This window comes from Camelus bactrianus, chromosome 7 (assembly GCF_048773025.1).
Source record: "Camelus bactrianus isolate YW-2024 breed Bactrian camel chromosome 7, ASM4877302v1, whole genome shotgun sequence".
In the NCBI taxonomy this organism is placed as follows: domain Eukaryota; kingdom Metazoa; phylum Chordata; class Mammalia; order Artiodactyla; family Camelidae; genus Camelus; species Camelus bactrianus.
The window spans coordinates 79,539,207-79,552,851 of record NC_133545.1 but is presented as its reverse complement, the minus strand read 5'-3'; the positions used below and the strand labels follow the sequence as shown (position 1 = coordinate 79,552,851).

The 13,645-nt window shown below is 36.5% G+C and overlaps 1 protein-coding gene across 3 annotated transcripts in view; it reads left to right on the top strand.

Moving 5' to 3' along the window:
• Window positions 1-13,645, top strand: part of VPS41 (VPS41 subunit of HOPS complex) — a 178,280-nt gene that overhangs the window by 64,893 nt on the left and 99,742 nt on the right. For all 3 annotated transcript variants that reach the window (XM_045510866.2, XM_074367685.1, XM_045510843.2), the window contains exon 5: window positions 7,954-8,028. In XM_045510866.2, coding sequence (XP_045366822.2) covers window positions 7,954-8,028 — 75 coding nt within the window. The remainder of the gene's footprint in view (window positions 1-7,953; window positions 8,029-13,645) is intronic.

The following is a 13,645-nucleotide window of genomic DNA, read 5'->3' as shown; positions in this document are numbered from 1 at the left end:
TGCAAAATAATCTTCTTACTTCTCCTTGGTTTTGATAGGCAATGCATATTTTAAATAATTATGATATGTATTGCCAAATGATCCTTTGGAAAGTGTCTCCAAATTTGAATTACTACCAGCAGTTTAAGAGGAGTGTCTGCCTTTGTGCTTCCTCACTAAAACTGGGTATTTGAAAATCTTTGTTGACTCCATAGGTGAAACATCTCATTGCTTTAGTTTTCAGGTATTTCTTATTACTGTGGTTGACTTTTATTTTGTTCACCTAGAATTTCTTTCTTTTGTGAGTTGACTGTTTACTTGATTTGATTTACAAGAGTAAAAAGATCCAAATTTCTTCAAAAACTAAAGCATATTTTAAGATGTTCGGTAAGCTGCAAAGTTGTTAGCAGTGTTAATGATAAGGGGTAAATATCTCTAATCTATAATGACCTGTTGTGAATCAGTTTTAAAATTATGGACACCCTGCTAGCAAAACAATTTCTTCCTCTGGATTCACGCTTAGAACTTATAGTTTAAGATTGCGATGTTTACTGATGTATTAACTGGATTCCCTTTTCCAAATCTATTTGAAGTGACCTTAGAAATAGAAAATATTTGTGCTCTTATTTTAAAATAGGGAAGGAAGGAGGTAGTAAATAAACATGTGCTAAATACCCCATCTTCCAAATGAATCAGTTAATACAATTGCATTGATTTGGGGCGGGGAGCAGAGACATAATTCAAGTATAATTTGTAGTAATTTAAGAATAATCACTATAAAATAAAAATAGAATTAACAACATCTAAATTCTTCTTAGATCAAGAGAAAAGAATTTGAGTAATATAGCAAAAGAATAATAATGAAATGGAGAAGCATAACTTTTTAAAAGTATAAAATAATTTAGCAACTAAGAATGCTAAATGAACAACGTGTTCTGTTACTAAAAGAAAGATAGCCTCTATTTTGAAGGACACATATCCCACAAAATGATGGCAGTGAAAAATGAAGATGTGAGCAAAAATATACTTTAAAAAATATAATAACAAGCCAAACAAAAATTAAGCATGTTGGCAGTAAAAAAAAAAAAATCTGAGAAAAAATAGAGTTTAAGGCAAAAGAGCATTATCCAGCAGAAGGCATGTTATATTGATGACATGTAGAAGTTAAAAGGAAAATACAGCAATTATATCCTTTGATTTGCCAATTATAGGTCATCTAATTCTGGACCAAAATGTATTTGAAAATTAAGGAGAAATGGACAAAACTGCAATTGTAGTGGGAAGTTTTTGAAGTATGTTTCTGTAAATCCTTGCTAGATCAAGAAGAAAAAAGTAAGCAAGAATATATCAAAATTAAATAATATATATGCTTAAAAATATATGTATTTTGAACCCCAAAACAGAGAATATGAATTCAACATGGTATCTGAGGTTTCAAAGAGCAACCAGTTAACTTAACAAATAGGAAAAAACCACATTTCTAACCACAATTGTAGTCTCAGTAGAGTTCATTAATAATTCGATAAATAAACAAATAACACCATCTGTCCCATCTGTAGAAATGAAACAAAACAAACTGTTGCTTTTCTCAAAGGGAATGTAATTATTCCGATCGCACAGTATTTTCTAGTCTCTGGTTTGTGGGCACTTGTATACCTAAAGGCAACTGCAAAGCATTTGATAATTTTATGATTAACAGATGAGCAGTTACAACTAATAGGCAATATATTAATGCCAGGAATTTAGAGTGAGGTCAATGAAATTGTTCTAAGGCAAAAGGGGAAAATTAATATGAAATAAAAGTAGAAATTAATAAAATAGAAAACATTTAAAAAAAATACAGCAAGTTGATTGGTGGCAGTATTGCATCTCTGAAAAGGCCAGCACAACTGATCAATGTCTGATAAGGATAATCAAAGAAAAAAAGGAAATAAAATATCTATATACATGTGAGGTAGTGTTATGTGTATATTTTCATATTTCCAAATAGGAAAAAGGATAGAACCTACCTCATAGAATTGCTGTGATGGATTAAATTATATAATATGTATGGAACTCTTAGGATAGAGACCGATGCCTGATAAGCCCATGGTAAATGTTAACTTAGTAGGAGTAGTTGTAGTACTGGTACTACTACTGGTAGTAATATCAGTAGTAGTAGTAGTAGTAGTAATATCATTAGTATTAGTATTATTAGCAGTAGTATCATTAGTAGTAATGTCATTAGTATTAGTATTAGTAATATCAGTATTATTATTAGCAGTAATACCATTATTATTATTAGTAATACTATTATTAGCAGTAATAGCATTAGTATTATTAGCAGTAGTATCATTAGTATTATTTGTAGTAATGTCATTAGTATTAGTATTAGTAGTAATATTAGTATTATTAGTAGTAATATTATTACTACTAGTAATATCATTAGTAGTATTATTAGCAGTAATATTAGTAGTAATAGTAGTAGTATTATTATTAGCAGTAATATCATTAGTATTAGTATTAGTAGTAGTATCATTAGTATTAGTAGTAATGTCATTAGTATTAGTAGTAGTAATATTAGTATTATTATTAGCAGTAATATCATTAGTATTATTATTAGTAGTAGTAATATTAGTAGTAATATCATTAGTGTTAGTAGTAGTAGTAGTAATATCATTAGTAGTAGTATTAGTAGTAGTAATATCATTAGTATTATTAAAATAGTAAAAGAATATAAAGCAAAATAAGAATATTTCATTACTAAAAAATATGAAGTGCATAATTTTCTGGGAAAATATAAATGACCAGAATAGAAGTAGGACATTTGAGTAGCTTGACAGTTGGGTAAAAAAACGTAATCCAAGAATTAACCCATTGAAGGTATAGATCCCAGACATTTTCATGGGCAAATTTTTTTTTTAATTTTATTTAAAAACCTTTAATGTTTGTTTTTATTTTGAAATATAACTTTTTAAAGTACATTTTAAAATGTGCAGTAGAACAAATAGTAATAAAACAAATAGTAACTAGCACTCTGGCAAGAATAGACCGTATGACTCCCCCGCTCTTACCTCTCACTTATAGTTCCCTTAGAGGGAGCCACTGTACTGACCTTTATAGTAATAACTGCCTAGCTTTGCCTTTTCATTTTATGCTCTCTATATGCACCCCCTGTACACCATGGTGTAGTTTGGCCTATTTTTGTAGGTTGTGTAAGTTAAAATCATAGAAGTCAGCTCACTGTCCTTGCTACTCCCAGAATGAAACAAAGTATGAGACCTCTAAGGAGAAGCAGAAAACTTTCTTTAGAGACATTAAAGACGCCCTAATAGATGGAGAAATGCCCCATGTTTATGGATTAGAAGAGTCAATATTGTAAAGATATCAAAGGGAAAGCTCTTAACATTTCACCTTAAGGGAGATTGAGGAATTTTTCTCCTAATATGCTAAGAATTTTTACCATGAGTGTTGAGTTTCATCCAACACTTTTTGCATCTGTTGAGATGATCTTGTGACTTTCCTCTTGAAGTGATCTTATGATTTTTCTCTTTTATTAATGCAACAAATTATAATATATTAATTTCCCTGTGTTATAGCAGCCTTGTCTTTCTGAAATAAAATTGTCTTTTCTATATATGCTGACTTTGTTAATATTTTCTTTAGGATTTTTCTGTATCTGTTCATGATTGAGATTTACTTGTACTTTTTCTTTCTCTTAACATCATAACTTGTTGGATTTTTCTTTGCTATAAGGTTATGCTGACCTGGTAAAATGAGTTGAAGAGCATTTCTTTTTTATTGCTGTTCGCTAAAAGAATTTGTGTGTGATTGGAAGTTTGTGTTCTTGAACTAGCTCTCATGAAGTTAATATCATAGTGAGTGAGTTTGACAATAAATAAGTAAAATGCATAGTAAGATAGTGGTATGTGCTAAGGAGAACAAATACACCTAGCAGTGAGGTAGCTATGAACTGTTTGGGTGCAGTGTTGAAATTTCCAATCCAGTGGCCAGAGGGTGTCACTGAGCAGATGACTTGTGGTAAAGAGCTGGCAGAAAGACATTCCAGGCACCAGCAAACAAAGGCAAAGGCTCTAAGACTGGAGAAACAGCAAAAAAGGTCACTGTGGCTGGAGGAGAGAGAACAAGGCAGAGAGCAGGTAAGGGAGGGAGGGCTGTAGCCACATCATTTAAGACTGTCAAGTCATAGTAAACGCTTTGGGTTTTATCCTGAGGTGGGAGGACATTGGAGGATTTTAAGCAAAGGAGTAACATTGTCTGATCCATGTATTACCAGTATAGTCTGCTGGTTTATTGAGATTAGATTTCTAGGAGAGTTGGGCAGAAGGAGGTCTACTAGTTAGGAGACTGTTAAGATAATCCAGATAAAGATGATGGTAGCTTGGACCAGGATGGCAGCTATAGGGGTGGTGAAAGTCTGCATGAATTTTGTGGGAAGAGATGGTAGGAATTGCTGACAGATAGGATATAGAATGTGGAAGCAAGACAGGAGTCAAGAATGGCTCCAGGGTTTTTTGTCCTGAGCTACGAGAAAAATGTAGTAACTGCTACAGATGGAGAAGGTGTCAGGAAGAGCCCTTTCAGGCGGGGAACATCAGACTCTCAGTTTGGGATATGTTTTAGTTGATATGCCTATTAAGCACCCAAGTACATATGTAAAATAGGCAGTCTTAGGTGTTGGTCTGGAGCAGGGAGGGGTCTGGTCTGGGGACTGAGATTTAGGAGTCATTCCATGGCCTGAAAGAGAGAGCGCTAGTGTAGATGTGAAATAGAGGAGGTGCCAGGACCGAGCTGTGAGGTGTGGGGTCAGGAGATGAGAAGTATCTAACCAAACAGAATGAGAAGGAGCAACCAGAAATTCAGAAGCAAAACCAGACAAGTATGATATGTTGGAAGCCAAGAGCAGGGGGAGGGAGTTGTCAATGGTGTTCAGGCCTGTATTAGGTAATGTAAGTTAGGATTGAACGATGACCATTATATGTGGCCACACGGGGGTCATTTTATCTCGTAATTCTCATGAAAGAATAAATACTTGAGAAAAGCCAAGGAAAGTGGGATGAATTGTGAGTGGGGCTTGCCAGATATCAGAACATGCTATGTGCACCTTCTGTGATTAAATCAATGTCAAAACAACGCAGCAATGAACCAGGAGACCACAATTGAAAACCCAGAAGGTTGTCTCAGTGTATATAAATATTTATTATAAAATAAACATAGTTTTCTTCAGAAGGAGAAGGGTGTGGTATTTAGTCGATGGGGCTGGCCCAAATGGGTATTCATTTGGAGGAAGATAAGATGAATCTTGAAAGTATGAAAGACTAGAACATAAGAGATAAAGCAATAACTGTCTTGCAAAAAAAATACAGGAGACCTCACATACAATGTCTGGGTAAGGTATTATACCAAGACCTCATACCCTTAAAAAAAAAAGAAGAAAGAAAATAGACAAGAATATAACAAACATTAATAGAAAAAATAAGAGATGTGAACAAAGCAGTATATAGAAGAATGAATTAATTGGCCAACAGACTTATGAAAAATGCTTAACTTGTTAGTAGTTGGGTAAATAATGAATATTGATCATTGGCCAAAAAAAAAAAAAAAAGGTTACAAACTACTACCAACAGAGCTATGAGGGGAAAAAAGGATTCTTATACGTTGTAATTTTTATTTTTTTTCACCATACTATTGCTAATGTGCTGGTACCAATTAATTTCTACTCAGGAAGAAACATGTTGTAATGAAACATTGGGTTCATTTGTGCTTAGAATAACCACGGTGTGGCCTAGCCTTTTAGTAGTATTGAGGCTCTCAGCAGCTCTTGTAAACTCTTGAGGCCTCAGTTTTCTCATTGTGAGGTGGAAATAACAATCCCATGCTGACTGCTTTCCCCTGGAGTTGTGAGGATCAGCTAACGTGTATGCCAGGTCTTTGGAAATGATACAGTGTGATTCAGAGAATCTTAGCACAGGCCACGAGCACAGAGCCCGAGAACAAATGACGTACAATTTGACGTGTACATGGGGAGAAAATACACTTCTGAATGTAAGTTGGACAGAAGGGCCTTGTGAAGAAGGATTTTATTGGACATTGGGGCTCAGTTTTGTAGGCCTGGAACAGCACTGTCCCTTAGAACTTTCTAGAATGATGAAAACATTCCGTGATCCATGTGCTTCCTCATACAGCAGCTCTTCGTCAAGGTCACACGTGGCTATTGAACGTTTGGCACGTGTGAGTGCAACTGAGGAAATGGGTTTTTAATTGTGATTAGTTGAAACTAATTTAACTTTCTGCATAAACAATCTCATGTGGATCATACCATACTGGACAATACAGGAAACCTTGTCAGTGATCAGGCTACACACGTCTATTAAATTATCATCTGAGGTTGCGTATAACCAAATGCCAATTCAATTACAGTCAGAGGTGTGCGGGGTTTACGTTTGCCAAGAGTTAGATGGGTATTAAGATGTTGTTTGGTGGACCAAAGATCAGAATAAGGAAATTGGTAACAGAAGATACTCAGTGAAGAAAACGTTTATCCGAAGAAGACTTAGCATTCAGACTTAGCCAGGAGTCCAGACACAGCACAGCGGCCTCAGTGCTTTCCCAGTTCAGTTTTGCTTTTGCATGTTCCTTGTCACCCATCACAACGTTCTCTTCACTGCTCTCGAGGTCAGAGCCTTGGCTCTGCCCTTTGTTGTGAGTCTTATCCATGGGTGTTGGTTTATGCTCCTGTAAATGGTTCACATCTCTCTCTTCGAGGTCCTTACCTCTTCCAACAGTCTACAAACTTTTAAGCAGATAGCTTGGGTCTTCCTGAGCTGCATTTCAGGAGTGTTGTTCTGTGTGACCTAGAAAGGGTTCTGTAGCCGGCTGTCTCCACGTGGAACATGGGAATTTCTCTTAGCAGCATCAGTCGGTGGGTGGCTTTCTGTCTGGGGGTCTCGGTCTGCCCTGGCCTTAGCTTACTAGCTTGGAGATACTTTGCACTGGGCACAGAACACTCAGTTTTGTGTCTTTCTATTTTATTTGCCACAAACCAAATTATTTTAAGGTTAAGTATTTTAAAAAAACTAAACTGCAGGCTCATGTTATAACTGATGGAGACTTATTTCTCTTTTCATGTTTAATCTGTTCTATTATGTTTTGAGTAAAATAGTTGGGAATTGTCATTATTTAAGAAGAAAAAAAAGAAGAGTTTGCCATTTTTGAATGTTGTCAGCCGTTATCAGTTTTGACTTCTAGTAGAAAATCCACCTGTATGAATATTTTAGTAAGTAAACGGTTGACTACCTGGATAACTGAGAAACTTAAAAAGTCTTAAAAGTACCATTGTATGTTTACTCTTGGGAAAATACGTCCAAAGTAGGATGCCTAATTCCTATCTTCACAGGTTCTTAAATTTGAGATTCCTCAGAAGAATGGAGGCTGACAAAGTTAGTTAATATCAACTAGACCCCATGGATTTCCTCCAGAAAATACTAAGCATAAAGTATAAGCAGTTGATTTAGTAATAAGAGAAAAATAAGTAGATTGGCTGATGAACCGAATTCAAACAACTAAAATTTTTCTTGACATCATGATTTTTATTTTGTTTTTTTGCTTTGTTCTTTTAATGAACTTGGCTGGGAAAGAATTTTAGGAGTGTGGAGTAAATAGAAGAGAATAAATAAAAAGGCACGTAACAGGTAAGAAAAATAACATTTTGGCTGGGCTTTGAGGATGTGAGATAGATGATCTGGGGGAAATCTTAGGTTTCTGGGCTTACTACATGTCTGGGAACAAAGCTGTGTTTTACCATTAAGCTATGTTTTTACCATTTTCATTTGCAAAAACAAAATTTGTCTTGAACTCATGTGTCTAAACTAACAGGCAACTTGTATCACTTATATTTTACGAAGAGCCAAGGCGTTTGATTTTTGATGTATATATTCCTAAAGTTTTACACGTTTGTTTGTTTGTTTTTAACAGAGTCCTGTGAAGATAAATCAGATTAGCCTGGATGAAAGTGGAGAACACATGGGCGTGTGTTCAGAGGATGGCAAGGTAGGGGGGTGACGTGGTCACATCTGCTCCAGCCCCGAGGACTGTGATGGTACCCAACTCCGGATGCTCAGAACAGCGCTCTGCTGACTGCATACCTGCATTAGGAGAACCTGACTATTCTTTTTGAGTATCGGGCTTGCTTCCAATTGCACATAATTAAAGTAAAATACATTTTGCCCAAATGTGCCTTAGGAAAAGTAATTACAAGAATGTCAATAACGTAACTAGTATTAAGCTGATTAACAGCTGTGGCGGGGGGACGTGTCACCTTAATCATTACTGCCTTGCCACTTACACTTCAGCGACTGGTCTACAGTTCGTGCAAGACAGTGGTTTCCTGCCTTTCTGCCATAAATCCACAAAATTGGATTTTGTGGGCATGATTTCTGTGGGCCGGTGGTTTTCATTTTCACACACAAGTTATGAATGTTTCTCTTGAATTGTAGAATCTTTTGATAAGCGATCATAGTTTATCAGAAGAATAAAGTGTCTTACAGTGGCCACATTAAATGAATGTAAAATCAATATATGTACAGTTTTCTAAAAACCTGGCACCCACTTCCTTGACCGAGGACATACATCATTTGTGCAGTGTTTAACTAACAGTTATCGCTGCTGCTTGCGCATGTTGAGCTGTGACATTTAATGGTGGTGGTGATTGATTTTCCACTTACAAGAATGTCTTTTTTGTTTTTCAGTCGATGGAAGTCTTTTCTAGTGTTGGTTTGCAATGATAAAATTCTAATGCGCAGTATATTTAAGCTGCTCTTCTAAAATAACACTTTAAAAAGAGAGTCCATTAAGAATCATTGCAAAACCTTACATATTCCTGACTGACTCAAGAGCGGTTTTCCTAATCTAATTTTGTGGGTTTTTTTTTTTTTTTTAACACAATCTAAATTCAATGGGCCATTAGGATGAGTAAATTAAAAACAATGTGCTCGGTGTTAAAGATTTATACCCATTTAATCTGTTAACAAAAGAAAGCTGAAGTCCTCTTGACATACAAGAATGCATTTTTTAATATATCTAAACCTAACGTCGCCCAAAGTCTTTTGAAACAGTCGTTGGAACACTCATGCTTTTCAAAAAGCACTGTCAGATTTTACAGTACTTTCTGAAATTCTGAGATGAAACAGACTGTCAAGGAGAGATCAGGGAGGAGCTGGTATGTGCAGAAATGGAGAATTAGCCAAACTCTTGAAGCATTTTGGATTTGTAAAGAAAGACCATTTTTGGTTTTGTTTTCTGAAAGGTGAGGAGGAATTCCTTCTGGGCTAATGCCAGTTTAATTGAACTAATTTGTTGAAAGAATTTGGAAGGGTTTTTTTGGGGGGGGGGTTGTAAGGGGTAATTAGGTTTACTTATTTATTTGTTTGTTTATTTTGTTAATGGAGGAACTGGGGATTGAACCCAGCACCTTGTGCATGCTAAGCATGTGCTCCACCACTGAGCTGTATATATCCTCACCCCAGAATATTGTTTTTTGAACTGAAAAAGAACTTTTACTAAGATACTTCATCTAGGAATTTTCAGAGTTTCAATTTTGAAGAATTATTATTTGATGTGGCAAAGTGGGACTCTTTAAATACTATGCTTGGTGGATTATGTGATGACCCTCAGGTATCTTCCTGGTACACTTCTTGGCAAACCCCTCTGTTTTCCAATTTTAGTCAGATTTTATAACTGCTGTATTTTGTTGTGGACCCACAATGCATTTAAAAAAAAGAGATTTTCTTGTATATTTTATCCGCATTGACAGAATTGAAAATAAATATTTCAGCACACATATTTATGTAAGCTAGCCCTTACCATGGGCTAGTCAGTATTGTGAAAACTGAGAGGCTACTATAGAATGATCTGGAAGGTGGTTAGTGAAGGTAGCAGTAAGGTGATTACAAAGGTAATCTCCAGGTATCGAGATCTAATGCATCTTTACGTGGCTGCTGTGCTTTTTCTTTCTTTCGTGCATTAAGATTCCTGGATTAAATAATTATCTTTTGTTTCCGAGATGAACATTAATACTTGTATTCAGTTTTAAAATCATAATTCTAACAGTTGTATAAAATTGACTGTTCATTCAGCTGGTGCTTACTTCTAATTCTTTTTATTCTATGGCTTCCCTAAGCTTGAGTTCTGGATTTTGAAATACACACACACATATATATAGTGTGTGTGTGTGTGTGTGTGTGTACACGTGTGTGTAGTTTACTGGTAATTTACCAGTTTACTGGTATACATTTTTAGGCAACTCTCAGGATAAGTACATGCAAGATTTATTTTCTGATCTCTTGCATATGTTGCCTCCATACAGAAACTAGGATCAATTTAGTATACAATTCTGGGGGGAAATATTTTCTCCTAAAAATTTTTGGCGACCTGGTTCTCTTTTGTCCAGGCTTTATTTTTGCAGGCTTGTCAGAGGCCAGCCTACTTTAGTTCTTTCACAAAACCTTTTTATTTTTCACTTATTTGTTTATTTGTCCTGCCTGGGAGCTCAGACTAATACTAATAACAGGAGTCAGAGCAGCAGTGAGCTGCCCTTGGAATTCAGTTTGCTAAGTTAACGTGTTGTTCGGGTCTGTCTTCATTCATTTTGTCCGGAACAGAGTAAGTCCTTTTGATCCATCTACTGAAGTATTGTTTTCATTTCAGGAAAGTTTCCTTCAGTCCTGATTTTGATTATTGCTTCAGTTCCACGTGTTCTCATTTCTTCCAAGAGACGCAATAATACTTGGGCTGGAGGCGGTATCTCGCAGAAGCCAAGAGCATCGCTCTGCACTGCGCCTGCCCCGGCGGCTTCCCCACTGTGCGGTGTGGGGTCAGAAGTGTTACCTGGCGCCCGGTGCCTCCCCAGGGGGGGGGCAGTGGGCCCGGGGCGGGGCCCGGATGGGCACGTGGCAGGGCTGATGCTGGGTGGGTGGGAAACTCCTTTCATACTGTCTTTATTGCTAACCCTTCACATAACCCTTGTAGTCTTACCTCTCCCCCCCAGCCCCCGGTTCCATATTGTTGTACGTAACCTTTTCAAGATAAGGGGTGAGTGGATAAGCCCTAGTCCCTCTTCTTCTCTTCCGAAAATATAAGAAAAATTGGTCATGTTGTGTCTCTCAGATAGACACACACACACACATAAACACACACACACGCTTTGCTTTCGCTGGCCTTCAACCTCTCACTTCTTCTTGTTTGGTCCTTTTGCTGATTTACTTTTCTGCCAATGTCAATATTGCTTTCTGGGGTAGAGTTTTAGTCTGTTTTGCATTTTTAATTTTCCTAAATTTTTTCTCTTCCTGCTCTATTTTCACATAAGCCTAATATGTGTGTGTGTGTATTTGTTTTTTAAGATTACTACTACTTCTTACATGTCTTAGAGTGCCTTAGAGGTATAGTGATTGGGAGAGGAACTACCCCGCCACGTTTGAGCTGTGTGTTGTCAGCCTAGTTTTCCATCCCTCTCTGTGCCTCAAAATTTCCTCCTCTGTAAAGTGGGGATAGTAGCAGTACCTGCGTCATTCATCATTAGGAGAAATAAATTAGTTAATTCATGTAAATAGTTTGGAATATTATCTGGAACAGAAGAATCCTAGTAATTGTTAACTGTTAATCATCCTCTCTATTTTAACCTTTAAATATATGATTCTTGTCTCAGATGAGATCTTCCTCAAAGCCAAAATTCTCTAGGCAATCACTCAACAGATTCTTTTCACAGACAAGTATGATACTCACTGAGAAAATGACAAAATAAAGATGGAGAGAGAGAAAATGAATGAGAATTGTTTTGGATTGTATTAGTTTTAGTAGTCTAAGTTGTGAGCAACTAATTTAAGTGTCATATTAGTGAAATGAAGCGAAATATCAGAGGTTTTACAACTTGCCCTACTCGTCCTGACGCAGTTTACCAGATTTGTCTTGTGAATTTCGGTGTTTTCCATCCTGAAGGAGAAAGTCGAGACAACTGAGGAAAATGTTGTTCGTTGAACATAGTGATGGAGACTAACCCGAGAGTTCTCATCTTGCTCCGCGGCCTTCAGCAAACACTCCTGCAGCCCCTGTTGCGGGTACAATAGTGACAGTTTTGCATCTGACTAGTTCTCAAGGACAGTAATGAGTGTGGGCCTGTTTAAGAACTACAATTTGTTCTCTTTCCAATGTACTCCTTCATGACACCCTACTCTTATGTCTTTATATGGATTCATAATTTTTAAAGGCACACGTATCCCTGGAAATTCATAATTTAATTTTCTCCATTAGATTCATAATATTTCTAATATTTATCTTCTCACTCACTGCTCCCTCAGTCTTATTCAACAGGCTCATACTGGTTTGTTTACATCTCATATACTTCTCCCCACAACAACAGTCGTGTCACTTTTATCCTCAAAAATCATCTTTATCGTCTCATAGGCAGAAGGAAGTTTCTCCATTTGAATGAACAGTCTGCTCCATTGAGTTGCGACTTCCCTGATAGAGTTGCCTAATTCACAGTCTGTATTCACTTTCCTTCAGTTTGGCAAATATTTGCGGTTTTTGAATTTCTTCCTCTTCTACTTTGCTTAACGCTTTGTATAGAAAGATATCTTTCTTATTTGCACATTTTAGGCTAGCTTATGTAATGACACTGTGGAGAACAGCAGGGCTTGGAAATACTCGTCTTGATGTTTACAACCTTAGGCAAGTCATTTGTTTTTCTGCAGAATCATCTGTTTAAGCATAGTGGTACCTGCTCCCACACCTAGCGGTGCCGCTGCAAGGACCAAATGAGGCAGGGTGTGGTTTTCAGTGCTGGTGACATGCTGTCAATTGTGAACCTTTAGAAATACCATTTTATCATTTAATAAATTAGCATTAATTTATCTAAGGTGGAGTCTGGCCATTAATGTCCAGAGATATTAACCGTGCCATTAGATTTGAGAACCACTGAGGTAAAGCATGTGGAAGCATTTAGAGGTACATGTTAGTAGTAGTAGTGTAAGATTTGACACAGGACCACATTGTGACATTGTTGTAGTAAACAGAAGTAGCTTAGATTAGAAGAATTTAAACTTCTAGTTTAGCGTGAGTTTGTACTAATGTAACTTTAGTAAGTTGCCTGCTTATTAATTTACTCTGTTAAGATTCAGGTTATACATAAAGGATAAATGCTGGAGAGGGTGTGGAGAAAAGGGAACCCTCCTATGCTGTTGCTGGGAATGTAATTTGGTGCAGCCACTATGGAGAACAGTATGGACAGTTCTTTAAAAACTTAAAATAGACTTACCATATGATCTAGCCATCCCACTCTTGGGCATGTATCTAGAGAAATCTCCAAATCGAAAAGATACATGCACCCCAGTGTTCACAGCAGCACTATTTACAATAGCCAAGACATGGAAACAACCTAAATGTCCATCAACAGATAACTGGATAAAGAAGTTGTGGTGTATATATACAATGGAATACTACTCACCCATAAAAAAGAATGAAATAATGCTATTTGCAGCAATGTGGATGGACCTAGAGATTATCATACTAAGTGAAGTAAGTCAGAGAAAGACATATATCATATGATACTGCTTATATGTGGAATCTAAAAAAAAAATGACACAAATGAACTTATTTATAAAACCAGAAAGAG